The 21,076-nt window shown below is 39.7% G+C and overlaps 1 protein-coding gene across 5 annotated transcripts in view; it reads left to right on the plus strand.

Moving 5' to 3' along the window:
- Positions 1 to 2,806: 2,806 nt before the first annotated feature.
- Positions 2,807 to 21,076, plus strand: part of sil1 (SIL1 nucleotide exchange factor) — a 32,929-nt gene continuing 14,659 nt past the window's right edge. For 2 of the 5 annotated variants that reach the window (XM_034306065.1, XM_053235568.1), the window contains exons 1-2: positions 2,807 to 2,914; positions 10,122 to 10,248. In XM_034306065.1, coding sequence (XP_034161956.1) covers positions 2,822 to 2,914; positions 10,122 to 10,248 — 220 coding nt within the window. In that variant the 5' untranslated portion in view covers positions 2,807 to 2,821. Of the gene's footprint in view, positions 3,351 to 10,121; positions 10,249 to 14,304; positions 14,335 to 21,076 lie in introns of all 5 variants that reach the window. The other 3 variants (XM_034306064.1, XM_026940501.3, XM_053235567.1) reach the window with 3 other exon arrangements.

Genomic DNA, 21,076 nt, shown 5'->3' on the forward strand with positions numbered 1-21,076 from the left:
GCAAAGATAAAAAGAACTATTAAAACAGCAAAAAGGGAATATTGGAGATCATTTTCTGATTCAGTGGGAAGAGGAACAGATATTTATAAAGTATGGGGTATGATAAGGAAATTGAATGGAATTAGGAGAGAGTTTAGATATCATACATTAATAAATAATGAAGGCACAGCAGTGACAGAGAAGGAGAAAGCGGAAATGATTATGAAAACATTTGTCAAAATCCATAGCTCGGATAATATCAGTGAAGAAGGGAGGAAAGGACAAGAGGAAACAGCATTATGATACAGTGAATTAATTATGGAAGATAAAGAGGTAGATGATATACTTAATTTGCCATTAACAATAGGAGAATTAAATAATGCATTAAGACGTACTAGGTTAAAGATCAGCGCCGGGTAAAGATCAGGTATGCTATATAATGTTAAAAAACTTAAGTGAATCATCAAAAAGTATTCTTTTAGAGTTATATAATAAGGTTTAGGAAAAGGGACAACTACCTAGTTGCTGGAAAGAAGCTGTAGTAGTTCCAATACGTAAAGCTGGGAAAGAAGGTAAAAGGCCAAGTGATTACAGGCCAATTTCTCTTACTTCGCACTTATTTAAGGTAATGGAAAAAAATTAAACCAGAGATTAACATATTTTATGGAAACTAAAGGGAATATTTGTAATTATCAAAGTGGATTTAGAAAAGGTAGATGTACTATGGACCCTACAGTATGTCTGGAACATGAAATACAAAGAGCTCAGGAGAATAGAGAAAGTGTAGTGGCAGTATTTTTTGACATTGAGAAAGCTTGAATGATATGATGTGGAAAGAAGGGTTAATAATTAAATTGAGAAAATCAGGAGTTAAAGGAAAAATTATAAGATGGATTAAGGGTTTTCTATTTGGAAGATATATTCAAGTAAAGATTGGAAAAGAATTTTCAGAGATAAATGTAGAAAATGGAACACCACAAGGAAGTATAATTAGTCCTTTATTATTCTCTATTATGATTAATGATGTGTTTTTAAGTATTGAAAAAGGAATAGGAATTTCTCTTTATGCAGATGATGGTGCAATCTGGAAATGAGGGAGGAATATAGAGTTTATGGTAAGAAAAGTGCAAGAAGCAATCACAGAAGTAGAAAGGTGTTCATGTAAGTGGGGTTTTAGATTCTCTGTTGAAAAAACAAAAACTTTATTCTTAGTAAAGAGGTAAAATTGAAATTATATGATCAAGAAATAGAAAGAGTATCATGTTTTAAATTTTTGAGTATATGGTTTCATGAGAAACTCATGTTTAAAATACACATTCAAAAAATTGTTGATAAATGTAAAAAGGTAATGAATGTTATGAGATGTTTAGTGGGGAAAGAAGGGGGGCTGAGAGGATGGCTCTGAGAAATATATATACGGGTTTGATACGATCTGTATTTGATTATGGGAGTATCAATCTGCTGCTAATACTGTGTTAAAAGAGGTGGATAAAGTTCAGTACAAGGTATTAAGATTATACGGGGCGATGAGATCTACACCAACTGCAGCCTTGCAGATTGAAATGGGAGAAGTGCCTTTAGATCTTAGATGAATTGAACTGTCACTAAGATATTGGGTCAGTATAAGAGGACATAATCAAGAACACCCAGCTAGGGTAGTTCTAAAACCTTTCTGGGAAAAAGGAAAGAAAGAAATGGATGGTTTTGGATGGGAAGTGCTTAGAGTGGTAAAAGAAATGGAAATTGGTGAAACTCCAATAAGCCCTACAGTTCCATGGTCAACAATCCCTCTGTGGATAATATCTCAACCTACGGTAGATATGACATTGTTAAGTAAGGAAAATAAGCATGAGTTAAAATCAAATGCTCAAATAACACATAAGTACATTCATGAAAATTATTATGGTTATTATTATTATTATGGTTCAAATATATTCTGATGCATCGAAAAATATGGAAGACAAAGTAGGTGTGGCATTCAGTATCCCAGAATTTAATGTCAAAGTCGGTAAAAGAATCACAGATAATCTGTCAGTATGTACTGGTGGAATGATTGCAATTTTACTGGCATTGCAATGTGTGGAGGAAAATAAGCCACTGCCGGACACTCATATGTTCTGATTCAAGTTCATCTTTAATTACAATTAAAACATGTCATTCAGAGAGCAGAGCAGATATAATGATTGAGATTCTTCAAACAATATATAGGATCCAGATAATGGGAATATATGTAGCTTTCTGTTGGATACCAGCGCATGTGGGAGTAGAAGGAAATGAGTTGGCAGACGAATATGCAAAGGAAGCAACAAAGAAAGTAGACATAGATATGCAAATAAAATATGGTAAGAGTGAAATGAAGTGTTTAATCAAACAACATGTGAAGAATAGATGGCAGAAATATTGGGAAGAAGAAAGAACAGGGAGATGGTTTTATAGCATTCAAAGAATTGTTGGTAAATATAGAGTAATAGGAAGAAATAGACATGAGGAAACTATAGTCTCAAGGCTTAGATTTGGGCGTACTGCTCCTAATGGCAGTTTGAAAAGAATAGGGAGACATGAAACTGGAAAATGTGAATATTGTAATCAAGAGGAAAATGTAGAGCATGTTATAATGAAATGTCCAAGATACGGCAAGGAAAGAAAGATACTGATTGATGACCTCAAGGAAAATAAAGAGAAGTTTGATTTGATTTGAACATTTTGGGGAGTAAATCAGGGGATTAAAAACTTTCAATTTTTAATGCGGTATTTGAAGGACACGGGATTATATAATAGAATATAGTGATTTCAAGGGTAGACTATGATCCTGACCCACACTCTTAATCAGTAGGTGGCGGTAATGCACCTAAAAGTTGTATGCCATCCGCCATTAAAACACCAAGAAGAAGAAAAAGCGGAAGCAGCGGAAGAAGAAGGAAAAGAAGTTGTCGTGGTGTGTGTGGCTTGTAAGGACGGATTGCACAAACGAGATTAAGAAAAAGAAACTTTGAAAAGTGCAGTTTCGGTATAGATAGGTATATCTGCCGTTAGTACTGCGCGTTATACTTATCTCAAATATTCTAAATGATATACTCGGATAATAATCAGCGCTGTTAAATACGGTTCTTGATGGTTCTTGCAAAAAAAAAAATACACGTCCGATAATACGATTGGCTTAACGTTTATTACGTGTTGCGTTTGGATTTGTCAGGGTGATTTTTGTCGTAAAGTTATACTTTTTTGTTAGTCCTACAATCATCAGCAAAACAATTGTATTTTAACGTTACTGATTATAATTGTCAGTCATAATGAAAGATAATTTCAGTATATTCATAGTTGGATTCATCGTGTACTTAAGTGTGCTTCTTATCTGTGCCCACACTGAAAAGGTGAGTATCACATCTCATATTTGTGCGTTGTAGGGGGAATACAGGGGAAGTACTGTATATGCTGCCTTCAGATCCTCGGATGTTCGTGCGCACCAACGACTGTATTGGGTGGACGTTGTAACAGGAGTTCAGAAGTGAAGCCAAAATGCAAAATGTGTCCGAGGTCTTCTAGTGTCCCCGCCCGCCAAAATTCCCATTTAAGATAATGGAAACCTAGCCAAATTTACTTAAATTTGACTTTAATATTTCCCCCAGTATTTTTCCATACAGTAAATGGCGTTTATAAAAGTTATTTGATAATAATTGGTTCGGTTGAAGAGGTGATTGATTGTTTTGGGTTGGCTGAAGTACAGCTAGAAATTACAGTCTAGCCTCATGAATGCGCATGCACTTTCCAACATGCACCTGAAGCTCTTACTGGGACTACTGCCCATCAAACTTCATATGAAATCTTACAAACTTTGTACCAATGATTTACAACAGGGGTCCCCCAACTAGGGATAGCGACCCCATGAGGGTCTTTTGTTTTACAAATGGGAAATGGGAGATTTCTGGGATATCTGGGAGTCCCATTCAGTCAAGCCACATATAAAAGAAGAGTGTACATGCTATTTCTATTTTTTCCACTATCCTGACATGCTGCAGTAAGCATTGGAATTCAGCAATAGAGCAAGACAACCTTCCCCATCCATCTACCCCATCCTCCAGATGTACATAAGATAGGCAGGCGAGTGCGTGAACAATGCTGCTCGCATTGCCACAGCTTGTGCACATGCATGCACAGTCATGTGTCAATTATAAATCAGGCTCCACTGCTTCAGATCAGATCATAAAACACCACCCCTGCATGGATTATTTTTGTATAGCACAACACTAACTACTAGAATGGTAAGTCGATTCAAGGAATATTTTTAGTCACTTACGTTACACATACATGCACTCATGGGGAAAAAAGAAAGTACACCCTCATTCAATTCTGTGTTTTTATTTATCAGGGCCTAAATAACAATTGTGTGGTCTTCAACAAATTCTATAAACAGATAACCTCAGGTGACTAAATAAATAAATAAGTTCAATGTATAGTCATTTTTTCCTGAAAAACAAACCAACATTCAGAAAACTGGTCGGGGGAAAATAAGTACACCCTTATTTTACATTAAGTAACATGTAAAACCACATTTAGCAACAATAACCAAGTAAATTCTGTAGGAGTGTGTCTCATCATTTTGGAGAAATTTTGGCCCACTCTTCTTTATAATACTGCTTCAGTTCATGTTTGAAGGCATTTATGCACAGCTCTCTTGCCACAAGATCCTGCCACAGCATTGCAGTGGTTTTGAGGTCTGAACTTTGACTTGGCCATTCCAACACCTTGATCTCTTCTCACTTCTTGATGATTAACTAATCTTCTGAGTTTCATTAGCAACACCTGGCTGCTAATGATTGTGGAACTAGGAAGGTTGTATTTGTGTTTTCTTATACCTTGCTTCTGAATGCTGGTTTACTTTTGGGGGAAAAATGACTACATAGTGAAATCTGTTTTTTTTTTTTTTTTTTTTTTTTTTTTTTTTTTTGGTCTTCTGAGGAAATTTGTTTGTTTATAGATGTTGGTGAGGATAAATAAAAATCTAAAATAGAACATGAATGTACTTTCTTTCCCATGGCTGTGTGGTACTTGATAAAATTGAAAAAAATGTAGGGTGATCAAGGCTTGGAGTCATAGAAAATTAATAATGTCCATTTAGGTTTTTTTTTTTTTTTTTTTTTTGCCCAAAAAGTTTGGAAACTTCTGATTTACATGATTTACAGCTGTGATCACTGGGGTCTCTCTTCCCTCCAGCACAGACATTTACACCACACGCTGCATCCACAAAGCCACCAGCATTGTGGATGACCCCACGCACCCTTCACACAAACTCTTCACCCTCCTGCCATCTGGCAAAATGTACTGAAGCATTTGGGCCCTCAAGGCCAGAATGTAACAGTTTCTTCCCCCCAAGCCATCAGACTCCTCAATACTCAGAGACTGGACTGACAAAACACACACACTTACACTCAGCTGAACATCATTCCACTCCCTTTGTTATATCTGTTATCTGGCACTTTCACACTAGAGCTGTGTACTGCTGAACTGTCTCTTACTGTGCCTACTGTCCTGTTTTAGTAGTTATTTGTACTGTCTTGTACTGTTTGCACATGCACTTTATGTAGTAATGTGTAGTCTCATGTAGTTCTGTGTTTTCTGTAGCACCATTGTCCTGGAGGAACATTGTTTCATTTCACTGTGTACTGTACTAGCTGTACATGGTTGAAATGACAATAAAGCCACTTGACAACTTTGACTGTTCTGTAACAAAGCCATGTCTTGTTCTGCTGTAAACTGCTCAAACAGACCCTCAGTGGGGAGGTCTTTGCAGTTTCTATCTAGGAGTTGCTACTGAAACTGAAACAACTTGAAGGGAAGATGAAAAAATAGCTCGCTAGGTGTCACAATATTAATTTGGTTTGAATATTGAAACTGGCCTAGAGATCATTCTTAGACATATCTTGATATAATTTCTTCTTCTCAAAAATATATTTAAAAAAAGGAAACTTTTGTTGTAATATCTCAAATGTCAATTTTTATTGTTTCCTTTTTTTTTTTTAAATGGAAATCAGTACTCCACCAACAGAACAAGTGGAGCATAAAGGAGCACACTTAACCACCATTCAGATGGGTAACTTATTGCTGGTGTCAGAGCTAGATGAAAATCATGAGAGCAGTGATATTTCATTAAAATATGTTGTATTAAGTGTAAATGTTGACTACTGTTTACCAATATATTTTCAGGTTGTACATTACATTAGCTACTTATATTTACATTACTTTGATTAACATCAGGTCTCCAGACTAAGGTTTTTAAGAGCCACCCCAGAAATCTCCAGAAAGATCGTGTCAGCTGTGCCAAACTGAATATAAACTTACCCAGGCACCCAGGTTTTCCCTTCAGTCTCCAAACACAATGCATGCTCAATTGGGTTAAGGTCTGCCAGTCAAAAACCTTCCACTTTTTCCCCTGATGAAGTTTTTTGTTGTTGTACAGTTGTACCACTGTTTCCACTCATATATACAGTCATTGGTGTATACAACTTCAGAGGTGGTAATTATGAAGTGATTTAAAATGGATTAGGTTTACTTTTTTGACCATCATTCTACACACAATAACTCATAATGACAAAGCGACAAGTTTTTTAGAAATGTTTGCAAATTCCGAAACCATGGGCATTATTATGAAGTTATTTTCAGGCAGAAAGACCCCCCCCCCCCCCCCCCCCCCCCCCCGACCCCCCCAAACCCTCTGTGCCTACTATGGGCTGTCTGTAGGAATTGGTGCGTGCTTCGTCAAAAGAGCATTTGAAGTGAGGCACTATTGGATGAGAAGGCCTGGCTCGCAATCGATGTTTCAGTTCATCCGGAAGGTGTTCACTGCATCCAGCTCTGTGCAGACCACTGGAGTTCCTCCAGACCAAACTCATCAATCCATGTCTGTATAGACCTTCTTTAACGCATAGGGGCACTGTCATGCTGGAACAGGAAAGGGCTTTCCCCAAACTATTGCCACAAATTTGGAAGCATACAAATGTCTAAAATATATATGTATGCAGTAGCATTATCATTGCCTTTCACTGGAATTAAGGGCAATGATATTGCTACCCTCCTCCACCAAACATTACTGTTGGCATTATGCATTCCGGTAGGTAGTATTCAGATATCTGCCAAACCTAGATTCATCCATCAGACTGCCTGATAGCGAAGAGTGATTCATCAGTCCAGAGAACACTTTTCCTGCTCCAAAGTCCAGTGATGCTTTTCACCACTCCAGCTGACTCTTAGCGATGCATATAGTGCTCTTAGGTTTGTGTGCAACTTCTTGGCCATGGTAACTCATTTTGTGAAGCTCCCAACACACAGTTCTTGTGCTGCTGTTCTTTCCAGAGGCAGTTTGGAACTCTGTAGTGAGTGATGCAACAGAGAATGGGCGATTTTTAAGCTCTGCTTGCTTCAGCACACAGTGGCCCCACTCTGTGAGTTTCTGTAGTCTACCACAGAAACTGTTGTTGCTCATAGATGCTTCCATTTAACTATAATAGCGGTTACAGTTGACTAGGGCAGATCTAATAAGGCAGAAATTTTGTGATCTGACTTGTGGCAAAAGTGGCATCCTGTGACAGATAGGTCACTGAGCTCTTCACTATGACACATTCTACTGCCAGTATTTGTCTATGGAGATTGCATGGCTATGTGCTTGGTTTTACAGTGGGGATCGAAAGTTTGGGCACCCCAGGTAAAAATTTGTATTAACGTGCATAAAGAAGCCAAGGAAAGATGGAAAAATCTCCAAAAGGCATCAAATTACAGATTAGACATTCTTATAATATGTCAAAAAAAGTTAGATTTTATTTCCATCATTTACACTTTCAAAATAACAGAAAACAAAAAAAGGCGTCTGCAAAAGTTTGGGCACCCTGCAGAGTTTATAGCATGCACTGCCCCCTTTGGAAAGCTGAGACCTGACAGTGTCATGGATTGTTCTCAATCATCGTCTGGAAAGACCAGGTGATGTCAATCTCAAAGGTTTTAAATGCCCAGACTCATCTGACCTTGCCCCAACAATCAGCACCATGGGTTCTTCTAAGCAGTTGTCTAGAAAACTGAAAATAGTTGACGCTCACAAAGCAGGAGAAGGCTATAAGAAGATAGCAAAGCGTTTTCAGATGCCAATATCCTCTGTTCGGAATGTAATTAAGAAATGGCAGTCATCAGGAACAGTGGAAGTTAAAGCAAGATCTGGAAGACCAAGAAAAATATCAGACAGAACAGCTCGCAGGATTGTGAGAAAAGCAAGTCAAAACCCACGTTTGACTGCACGATCCCTCCAGAAAGATCTGGCAGACACTGGAGTTGTGGTACACTATTCCACTATAAAGAGATACTTGTACAAATATGGTCTTCATGGAAGAGTCATCAGAAGAAAACCTCTTCTACGTCCTCACCACAAAAATCAGCGTTTGAAGTTTGCAAATGAACATATAGACAAGCCTGATGCATTTTGGAAACAAGTTCTGTGGACCGATGAGGTTAAAATAGAACTTTTTGGCTGGAATGAGCAAAGGTACGATGGAGAAGAAAGGGCACAGAATTTAATGAAAAGAACCTCTGTCCAACTGTTAAGCATGGGGGTGGATCAATCATGCTTTGGGGTTGCGTTTACAAGCTGTGATACTTGCCAAAGGGGGCAGTACAAGATATTAACTCTGCAGGGTGCCCAAACTTTTGCAGATGCCATTTTTTTGTTTTCTGTTATTTTGAAAGTGTAAATGATGGAAATAAAATCTAACTTTTTCTGACAATAATAAGAATGTCTAATCTGTAATTTGATGCCTTTTGGAGATTTTTCCATCTTTCCTTGGCTTCTTTATGCACATTAATACAAATTTTTACCTGGGGTGCCCAAACCTTCGATCCCCACTGTATATATCTTTTAGCAGTAGATATGGCGAAAACACCTGAACTCAATAATTAGGTGTGGTATCCACATACTTCCTCAAACTGTTTCCACAAATTTGGAAGTACAAAATTGTCTAAAATGTCTTTGTATACTGTAGCATTAAGATTTCCTTTCAGTGAAACTACGGGGATGAGCAGAAACCTGTTCCACCATGACAGTGCCCTGTGCACAAAGTGAGCTCTATTTAAGACATGGTTTGTGTTGAGGAATTTGAGTGGCCTCAACAAAGCCCTGACCACAACCACAGTGAACACTTTTGAGATGAATTGGAATGCCAAATGCCTGCCAGGCCTTCTCGCTCAACATAAGTGCCTGACCTCACTAATGCTCTTGAGGCTGAATGGGCACGAAATCTAAAATCTGTTGGAAAGCCTTCCCAGAAATGTGGAGGCTGTTATAGCAGCAAGGAGGGCCAACTCTATATTAATGTCCATGGTTTTGGAATGGCATGTTCAACAACCACAAAGGTATGAAGTATTTTTGTATAACAACACAGCTGAGACAGCAGTTCCAGCTGTGACACGAACAACGGGTTAATATTAGTGTGCTTGTTTAATACCTTATTGTTTCTATAGTAACAGCTCACACACAGGGACATGTATGGCAGACACTCAACATAATCTAAGACTAATAATAATAAATGGATTAAAAAAAACATGTTCAAGAAATAAAATGTAATAAATAAAAATAATCGTTGTTGTGATGTTTTTTGTTAGTAGACATTTATTTAACATTTATAAAAGGTGTCTAGGTTGTAAGTGCTCTGCAACAGTCACAGTGTTTTGCAGTTTTTCCCAGCACAGGAAAGTCAGTACAGAGTAGTTTGTTGTCCAGTTTCTTGGTAAAATGGCAGGCTGTGTTTTTTGAGAGAGAGAGAGAGAGAGAGAGAGAAAGATCCACTCGAGTCAGTCAATCCAGCAAGCGAGGGTGAAACGGTGAAGGAGGAAAAAAAGCTGGTGAGGGAACAACTGTTTGTCGTGGCTATAACATAAGTCATAACAGGAACTAACACAGAAGTTCCACGACATTAAAGCTAACTATTAAGTGTTAAAATGCGTGACATGTCATTAATTAATAAAACATTGTAATTGTTGTAATTATAGGGGGTGGTAACCCTGGGAACGCATTATTTTCTTATACCTGCACAGTCTGTCGTGTTATTCCTTATATATTGTAAATAATGTGTACACATAACTACACATGTATCTTGTGTGTTTTGCAGTTTCCTGTAGCTCTCACCATTACAGAGAACTTGAATGAATTTAATAAAGCAGAGGACACTCATGAGCCTGATCCCAAGAATTTGGATGTGTTTGATCCGAGCCCCAACTGGCAGACTCTCAAACCAGGTCAGTTTTGATTGTCATCTTCTTCTTTTTTTTTTTTTTTCTTTTTGTGAACTGACTGAATATTGAATCTTTGTTCTGATGAACCATGTATTAGGCCAAGCCAATAGTATAATTTCTGCTCACCGATTGACATGACCCCCTTATTAAAAATGCACATTTATGGAAGTCCCTCAGATCGTCTGTATCATATGTAGTGGTTTACACCTAAAACATGGCCAAGTAACCCATTAATAAATTCAGAGAAAATAGATGGCTTGTTAAATTTTATTTCCAACACTGCAGTACTCTGGTGTCACATCCAGGTTGTATGTCTGGCTCATGCACAATGTTCCTGGATAGGCTCTAGACCAGAAGATGAATCAGTTAATATTCCTGCGCTATGAATAACCAGTAGCACTAACTCACCAGTAGCCCGCCAATTCATTTTACTGGGCTTTTCATACCTCCATTTGGCTACTCCAACAGAAGATCATTGGTTTACACTCTTTAAAAATGTAAATGACCTTCTTTGCTAATATCCGTTGTCCAGTTATTAGGTACAGTAGATGGCTTGAGTTGAATTTATTAATGGTTTGCTTGCCCACGTTTTAGGTGTACACCACTACCTACTATATGGATGGTCTGACCAATTCACACAAATCACACATACACACCTATGTTAAAATTGCAGGTTTTTGTGATTGTAAAAATGAAACCAAGATTAAGGATGTCGGATTTTTATGATATAGTATCCAACAAAATTCAAGTGAAATACAAACAGAAATGTTTTAGGAAAAATTAAAAAACCTTGTTGCTAAAGTATACACAGCCTTAATAACTAATAACCCCTATTAACGAATACTTTGTTAAAGAACCTTTTGCTTGTAATACAGCACTCAATCTACCAACATAGCAAAGGGCTTATATCTAGCCACCCTATCCCATAGTCCCATCGTGAAGAATACGAGAGATTGTTGTTGCGCGCAGAGAATGACTTGTCAGATATTCCGACAGCTCCTTAAGTGTTGCCGTAAGTCTCTCAGGGAGGTAACTCCCAGGACAAGGTTTTTCTTGTCCTGTCGCCAATTTTGGAGGGATGTCCTGTACTTGGTAATGTCACTATGGTGCCCCATTTTCTCCACTTGTTGATGATGGCTTTCACAGTGTTTTATTCTTTTTTGGTTCTCTCCTGATTGAACTCATGGACATCACCAAATGCTGAATTTCCTCCCTTGAGATACTTTGCCCGGCCTTTGATTCAATTCAATTTTTTTGTATAGCGCTTTTAACAATGGACATTGTCACAAAGCGGCTTTACAGAAATTAATAAATTCAAATTAAATTAAACCAAAATAAATTGTAAATATGTGAATTTATTCCTTTGCTGCTTGTTTGTGGGTCTTTCCATCTTCACTTTTGTCTAAAGTAAGTGAAAACATGCTCCATTGCATTGAGTTCAGGTGACTCAGCCATTTAAGAACATTCCATTTCTCTGCCTTAAGAAGCTCTTGGGTTGCTTTCACTGTATGATTTGGGTCATTATCCATCTATACTGTGAAGCGCTGTCCTATCAGTTTTGCAGCATTTGACTGAATCTGAGCAGAAAGTATATCTCTATACACTTCAGAATTCATCCTGCTACTTCTATCAGCAGTCACATCATCAATAAACACCAGTGACCCAGTTCCGTTGGCAGCTGTACATGCACATGCCATAACACTTCCACATGTTTGACAGATGATGTGGTATGCTTTGGATCATGAGCCCTGCCTTTGCTTCTCTGTACTCTTCTCTTCCCGTTATTCTGTTACAAGTTAATCTTGCAAGAAAATTAAAGTTTTGGAATGGCCCAGTCAGAGCCCAGACCTGAATCCAATTGAAAATCTGTGGGGTGATCTGAAGAGGGCTGTGCACAGGAGATGCCCTCGCAATCTGACAGATTTGGCGCGTTTTTGCAAGGAAGAGTGGGGGAATATTGCCAAGTCAAGATGTGCCATGCTGATAGACTCATACCCAAATAAAATCAAAAGGTGCTTCAACAAAGTATTAGTTTAAGGCTGTGCACACTTATGCAACCACATTATTTTGGTTTTTTATTTTTACTCGCCCAACCTAAAAGATTTCAGTTTGTTTTTCAATTGAGTTGTACAGGTTATAGGTCACATTAAGGGTGGGAAAATTTCTGAAATGATTTATCTTGGTCTCATTTTTTTACATCACAGAAGCCTGGCATTTTAACAGGGGTGTGTAGACTTTTTATATCCACTGTATATACCTTAAGTACATATATCCACTTCAAATTTACACAGTTCTGGCTATATAGTTTGTGTATATATATATGTGTGTGTGTATATGTGTATATGTGTGTATATATATATATATATAATGTATATACAGTCAGGTCCATAAATATTGGGACAGTGACACAGTTTTGGTAATTTTGCCTCTGTACACCACCACAGTGGATTTGAAATGAAGCAGTCAAGATGTGACTGAAGCGTAGACTTTCAGCTTTAATTCAAGGGGTTTAACAAAAATATTGCATTAACCGTTTAGGAATTACAGCCATTTTTTACAGAGTTCCTCCATTTTCACAGGCTCAAAAAGTAATGGGACAAACTAATATAATCATAAATATTAGGATTATTTTTATTACTTGGAGGTAAATCCTTTGCAGTCAATGACTGCCTGAAGTCTGGACCCCATGGACATCACCAAATGCTGAGTTTCCTCCCATGAGATGATTTGCCAGGTCTTTACTGCAGCCATCTTCAGTTGCTGCTTGTTTGTGGGTCATTCTGCCTTCAGATTTGTCTTCAGTAAGTGAAAAGCAGCTCAGTTGGGTTGAGGTCAGGTGACTGACTCAGCCATTTAAGAACATTTAATTTCCAAGTTCTTGGGCTGCTTTCACAGTATGTTTTGGGTTGTTATCCATCTGTACTGTGAAGTGCTGTCCTATCAGTTTTGCAGCATTTGACTGAATCTGAGCAGAAAGTATAGCTCTGTACACTTCAGAATTCATCCTGCTACTTCTATCAACAGTCACATTATCAATAAACCCCAGTGACCCAGTTCCATTGGCAGCCAAACATGCCCATGCCATAACACTGCCTCCACATGTTTGACGGATGATGTGGTATGCTTTGGATCATGAGCCCTGCCTTTCCTTCTCCATACTTTTCTCTTCCCATCATTCTGGTACAAGTTAATCTTGCATCAGAACTGGTCAGGCTTTTTTTTTAGAGGTTTTTTGGCAAAGTCTAATCTGGCCTTTGTGTTTTGAGTGTTACCAGCGGTTTGCATCTTGAGGTTATCCGTCTATATTTACATTCATGAAGGTGGCTCTTGATTGTAGACTTTGACAATGATAGGCCTACCTCCTCCAGAGTGTTCCTGACTTGGCTAGATGTTGTGAAGGGGTTGTTCTTCAATTAGAAAAGAATTCTGCAATCATCCACTTTAGTTGTTTTCTGTGGTCTCCCAGGCCTTTTGGTGTTGCTGAGCTCGCCAGTGCATTCCTTCTTTTTAAGAATGTACCAAATTGTTGATTTGGCCCTCCTAAAGTTTCTGCTATCTCTCTGATAGGTCTGTTTTTGGTTTTTCAGCCTAATGATGGTCTCCTTCACTTGCATCGACACCTCTTTGGACTGCAATTGTGAGAGTTCCCAAGCACAGCTACCAAATGCAAATTCAACACTTGGAATCAGCTCCAGACCTTTTATCTCCTTAATATATCATGAAATAAGGAGGAAACAGGCCACAGCTGACCATGAAACTGCTTATCAGTCAATTGTCCAATTACTTTTGAGCCTGTGAAAATGGAGGGACTCTGTGAAAAAGTGGCTGTAATTCGTAAACAGTTAATGCAGTATTTTTGTTAAACTCCTTGAATTAAAGCTGAAAGTCTACACTTCAGTCACATCTTGAATGCATCATTTCAAATCCATTGTGGTGGAATACAGAGGCAAAATTGTGTTACTGTCCAAATATTTATGGACCCAACTGTGTGTGTGTGTGTGTGTGTGTGTATATATAACAAACTTACAAACAAACTTAATATTGATTATCTCATTACAGTTGTACCTGTCAAGGGGTGGAATATATTAGGCAAGTGAACAGTCAGTTCTCGAAGTTGATATGATGGAAGCAGGAAAAATGGGCAAGCATAAGGATCTGAGCAACTTTGACAAAGGCCAAATTGTGATGGCTAGACAACTGGGTCAGGGCATCTCCAAAACGGTAGGTCGTGTGGGGTGTTCCGGGTACGCAGTGGTTAGTCCCTACCAAAAGTGGTCCAAGCAAGGACAACTGGTGAACTGGCAACAGGGTCATGGGCACCCAAGGCTCATTGATGCATGTGGGGAGCGAATGCTAGCCTGTCTGGTCCGATCCCACAGAAGAGCTACTGTAGCACAAATTGCTGAAAAAGTTAATGCTGGCTATGATAGAAGTGTGTCCAAACACATAGTGCATCTTAGCTGGCTGAGTATGGAGCTGCATAGCCGCAGACCTTTCAGAGTGCCTATGCTGACCCCTGTCCACCGCCGAAGACACGTGCGCATCAGAACTAGGCCGTGGAGCTGTAGGTCCTGGCATTCATGTGAATGTTACTTTGACATATACCACCTACCTAAACATTGTTGCAGACCAAATACACCCCTTCATGGCAGTATTCTCTAATGGCAGTGGCTGGTTTCAGCAGGATAATGCACCCTATCACACTGCAAAAATTGTTCAGGAATGGTTTAAGGAACATGACAAAGAGTTCAAGGTGTTGACTTGGCCTCCAACTTCCCCAGATCTCATGCCGATCAAGCATCTGTGGGATGTACTGGACAAGTACTGAGTACTGAGGCCCCACCTCACAGGGCTTAAAAGATCTGCTGCTGCTTGTGGTACCTGATACCACAGCACACCTTCAGAGGTCTTGTGGAGCCCGTGCCTTCACAAGTCAGAGCCGGTTTGGTGGCACAAGGGGACCTACACAATATTAGGCAGGAGGTTTTGATGTTATGGCTGATTGGTGCATGTGTGTGCGTGTTCCATTCACAACTGATGCTCAAACCTGCCCCCCATCCAGCTTGCAGCCGACGCTGTCCACGGCTCTGTCTGTGGCTCCTTGCACAGCTCCATCCTCTGGAACAGATCTGGCGGCCCCTTTTTATTGAGGTCAGTCAGTGGGCTGGTGACTGAAAAAATAGGTACAAACCTATAATAATTGCCAGCCAGCCAGCTCCAAGATCTTTTGGTCTTGGGCAGGCCACAATCACCAATGGGGTAAGTATGGCTAACTTTCATAGCACCTCCCACTGAAAAATCAGTTGACCAATAGAGATTTAAGGTGAACGCCTTCTAAGACACACCCCCTGTAAAAATTTTGGCAAATGTCAGAAGCAAAAAAAGATTCCAGAAACAAAAGGAAGATAGCAGGAGCAGAAGAGTGATTCCTGAAGCAAAAAACATCATCAGAAAAATCTGCAAATAGAAAAAAATTAAAGCAAAGTGACAGTGTTATTCAGAGTAATCTTTTTGACAAATTAATTATTTCTCATTGCTTACAGTTGCAAGATATTTTTTACATTTTAATCATTAATATTTTGCTTGTGGATTTTATTATTTTATTTGAAAGCTTCAGTACAAAATTAATTCCAGATATGTTGGTTTCTGTAAACCTGGACCCAAATCAGCACATAGTTCATTAGCCAGTCATCATGGCAAGGAAATCTATGCGGTGTCTAACAAATTCTTGCCTTATTCTTCAGTTGGCGGGGGGGGGGGGGAACCGTGGAACAATGGAAAAAGGTCCCAGAAATGTAATACAGGTATCGGGAGATGTACATGAATATCCCCATGCACACAACTCACCTTTGCCAATCATTTACATTTACAGCATTTGGCAGACACCCTTATCTAGTGTGATTATAGTTGAAGTCCTTATACTGGTTCAGTAAGACAGAGACTAAGAGTACGATCAGTCCAAAAATCCTGTTGGGGAGGTTAAGATTGTATGAACAACACACAAGATATGTTTTTTTGTTTGTTTGTTTTTTTTTTTTTTTTTTAAATTGTGCACTTCCCAGTGTCTAGCCTTGAATCAGATTTTGGTGAATTGAGGTCTGATTATAACCCTGACGTGTACTCCCTTGACAAGGGCCGGTGGCTCTGGACTCACTCCACTGTTCCTGTCAGGAGTTGAGGGATGAACTGCTCCCATACCACCAGCTCAAGGACATATTCCGGATCCTGCTACTCTGCCAGCAACCACTGCCAACACAAGTCCTTCAGCTGCCTCATAGCTGACATTGGTGACTTGCAGAGACAGGAAGCATTAGTCATGCCCCTCTGGTGTCTAGCTGACCCGCCTCAGGACCGCCTTGATACTCTGATACTCCAGCTGCATCTGTGATGGTAGCTGCTGGGCGTCAAGCTGTTTTCCCCCAACCGCAAGTGGAGGAGTTGCAGAGCCTATTCATCCTCCAGCCATTCCCACGCAGTTGCTGTCTGCTTGAAAAGCTTGATGTAGGCTTCGGGGTCATCTATGGAGGCCAGCTTTGCATCACATGCTTGGATGATGGACATACCTGGAGATGTGGTGGGCTGCAGAAGCTTCTGGAGTGCCTGTTGGCTCTGGCCTGCTCCTGAGCGAGGGCTTCGAATTGCAGCTTCTACTTGTTGTACAGGTCAAAGAGGGCTCAGTGTTTGGTTTGTTAGAGGCTGGCGAGGGACGTTGCAGAGTCTGAGTCCTCCTTCCTGGGTTTCAGCACCACTGTAGTACCTGGTGTGTGGGTGTGGAGGAAGACTGTGGAGGCTTTTAGCTTTGGCTCACTCTTATTTTACCACAGAATGCTTTTCAGCACACATACACTATATTACCAAAAGTATTCGGTCACCTGCCTTGACTCACATATGAACTTAAGTGCCATCCCATTCCTAACCCATAGGGTTCAATATGATGTCGGTCCACCTTTTGCAGCTATTACAGCTTCAACTCTTCTGGGAAGGCTGTCCACAAGGTTGAGGAGTGTGTTTATAGGAATTTTTGACCATTCTTCCAAAAGCGCATTGGTGAGGTCACACACTGATGTTGGTCGAGAAGGCCTGGCTCTCAGTCTCCGCTCTAATTCATCCCAAAAATGTTCTATCGGGTTGAGGTCAGGACTCTGTGCAGGCCAGTCAAGTTCATCCACACCAGACTCTGTCATCCATGTCTTTATGGCCCTTGCTTTGTGCACTGGTGCACAGTCATGTTGGAAGAGGAAGGGGCCCGCTCCAAACTCTTCCCACAAGGTTGGGAGCATGGAATTGTCCAAAATGTTTTGGTATCCTGAAGCATTCAAAGTTCCTTTCACTGGAACTAAGGGGCCAAGCCCAACTCCTGAAAAACAACCCCACACCATAATTCCTCCTCCACCAAATTTCACACTCGGCACAATGCAGTCCGAAATGTTCCGTTCTCCTGGCAACCTCCAAATCCAGACTCGTCCATCAGATTGCCAGATGGAAAAGCGTGATTCATCACTCCAGAGAACGCGTCTCCACTGCTCTAGAGTCCAGTGGCGGCGTGCTTTACACCACTGCATCCGACGCTTTGCATAGCACTTGGTGATGTAAGGCTTGGATGCAGCTGCTCGGCCATGGAAACCCATTCTCTGCGTACTGTACTTTGGCTAATCTGAAGGTCACATGAAGTTTGGAGCTCTGTAGCAATTGACTGTGAAGAAAGTCGACGACCTCTTTGCACTATGCGCTTCAGCATCCGCTGACCCCTCTCCGTCAGTTTACGTGGCCTACCACTTCGTGGCTGAGTTGCTGTTGTTCCCAAACTCTTCCATTTTGTTATGATAAAGCTGACAGTTGACTGTGGAATATTTAGGAGCGAGGAAATTTCACGACTGGATTTGTTGCACAGGTGGCATCCTATGACAGTTCCACGCTGGAATTCACTGAGCTCCTGAGAGCGGCCCATTGTTTCACAAATGTTTGTAAAAACAGTCTGCATGCCTAAGTGCTTGATTTTATACACCTGTGGCCAGGCCAAGTGATTAGGACACCTGATTCTGATCATTTGGATGGGTGACCGAATACTTTTGGTAATATAGTGTATGTGGACTGACTGTAATCATACACTGGTAAGAATAATCCTGCATTACTTGCTGGTTCAACCTGCCTCCTCTCCGTATGCAGCCAGCCATGCCCCCAGTACAACAGTAGGTTACAAAAAATAAATAAGTTCTAGAAAGAAATGCTGCAAAAAAATTTCTCGTGCAAATAGCACCTGGTGTCATTATTAAAGACGTTGCCACTGGTTGGTAAGATTTCACACAAGTAGCAATCATGGTGTAAGTGAAGGAGCTTCCTGATGTTCTCAGGGACAACACAATTAAACAACACTTGAATGGAGAGAGCTGCATAACCAAAGCAACTACCTTAAACATCCCTGCGAGTACAATTGATTCGATAATATGCAGGTGGAAAGTTAATCGAACAACAGTCATCCCCAGACAGGCGCACCACACAAGATTGCACAACGTGATCTCAGATTAATGATAAGGAAGGTAAGAGAGAAGCCTGCAGTCATTTGTGAAGAGTTGCAAGACAACCTGAAAGCAGCAGGAAAAACAGTTAGACAGACACCGTGAGCAGTGAACTCTGCCAAAAAAGAAGCACAGAAATGCATGTTTAAAAGCTTTTGAACAATTCAAGCTATTTTATAAAAATATACTCTGGTCAGACAAAACAAAAATAGAACTCTGTCAAGAATTCCATTTGTCATGTTTGGAGAAAGAACACCATGCCCACACTGAAATTAGGAGGTGGGACCATCATGATATGGGGCTACTTCTCTGCAAATGGTACTGAGGTATTACACATCATCAAAGGAAACATGAATGGACATTTCAATGTACCAGGACATGTTAGAGGAGAATTTAATTCATCATCCTGAAGCTGGAGAGAAGATGGACATTTCAATGAGACAGCAAGCCAAAAAAAATACAGACAAAATAACTCAAGAAGGCTTGGCCTGGCTTAGCCGATCTCCTATTTCAAATCTCACTGAAAATTTATGGAGGATTTTGGAATTGCGAGTTTATCAGAGGGACCTTTGTTCTTTTGGAGAACTGAGGGTTTCTCTTGGGGTTTACTGAGAGGAATGGGCCACAATTAAACTGCCATGCTGAAAAAATGTAAGAAGTCTACTTACTGTAGACATGTCAGAACTGTAATTGGGGTAAACAACAGGTTTGCAACAAAGTACTAATTTTGGTCATTTGTGAGGTCTATTTTTCCCTGTTTTGTTTTTTAAATATATTTTTGTTTATAGTTACAAATGCATACTTTGTTCATATTTATAAGTACAAATTCAAAAGACATTGGGCCTCATTTATTAGTCTTTTAGCAAAGTTGCGTGTAAATGTTTGTGAAGCCAGACTGAACTAAACTTTTCTTTACAAAAGGGAAATCTGAACAGAAATGCTGATATGTACTAGAGTGCATATGTTGATCACCCATCAAGTGCAAAGCACATTTCTGACACAGCTATTTGCATTTAGTGACTCCCACAAAAGTCTATAAATATTCAAGTGCACAGACAGCTGGGGGCATTAAATGAATAATCAGGGTAAATAGAAAATAGAAATAGAAGTTATTTTGACTCATTTCTATGCCAAAGATTTTTTTGTACAACAATAATAATAATAATAATAATAATAATAATAATAAGCATAATAATAAGCTTGTGCTGAATCTTCCATCAGCTGAGGCATTTGTTTTGAGGCATTTGGCATATGGCTATGCACAGACAGACCAGCCCTTCTTCCATTTATATCACAACATTTCTTTTGTCATAATTGAATTTGTTTTATTTGTTTTAATTTATGGGTTTGTGTTGGCTCACTTTCTTTAATTTTCATATTGTTTAATAAATGCCAATAATATAAACAACTGGTTTTCATGGAATTTTCTCAATGATATTCTTAGTCCCTGACTTGGTGAACTAGCATGTTTTTGATAGAGACTCCAAAGCACTTCTACAAGTCGCTCTGGATAAGGGCGTCTGCTAAATGCTGTAAATGTAATAAAAACAAGCAATTTAAACGTGACCGTATATTCTATATATGAAAGTCCTTTAATCCATGCAAATTATGACTTGAAGTTGATCAAATCAATGTTTAAGTTAGTTAGTTTTCATATGTATAAATGTGCACACACAGGAGCATGAGTAGGATATGAATGTTTTTCCACATTTCTTGTGTAAATGCTTGTACAAACGGGTTATGAATAAATCCATTTGTATCCAGCTGAATAAATGAGACCCCCCAAGTGTATAAAATTGTACAGTATATATTTTTTTTAAAAAATAAACAAATTTATGAAATGTAGTGAAGTGACTTGTGGCCAAGTATGGTGACCCATACTCGGAATTTGTGCTCTGCATTTAACCCATCCAAGTGCACACACACAGTAGTGAACACACACACACCGTGAACACACACCCGGAGCAGTGGGCAGCCTTTTTTGCTGCAGCGCCCGGGGAGCAGTTTGGGGGTTCGGTGCCTTGCTCAAGGGTCTCACCTCAGTCGTAGTATTGAGGGTGGAAGAGAGCGCTGGTCATTCACTCCCCCCACCTACAATCCCTGCTGGACCTGAGACTCAAACCCACAACCTTCAGGTTCACCTTCGGGTTGCAAGTCCGACTCTCTATCCATTAGGCCACGACTGCCCCAGGATGTATACTTGTATACATATCACTGTATACTTGTTATATACACCTCCTGATTTAAGAAATCACAACGTAAAATATATTTCACCAAAACTCTGCTTTTATTTCATTTCTTTTAATCTTGCCGTG

This window comes from Pangasianodon hypophthalmus, chromosome 7, assembly GCF_027358585.1.
Source record: "Pangasianodon hypophthalmus isolate fPanHyp1 chromosome 7, fPanHyp1.pri, whole genome shotgun sequence".
Lineage (NCBI taxonomy): Eukaryota > Metazoa > Chordata > Actinopteri > Siluriformes > Pangasiidae > Pangasianodon > Pangasianodon hypophthalmus.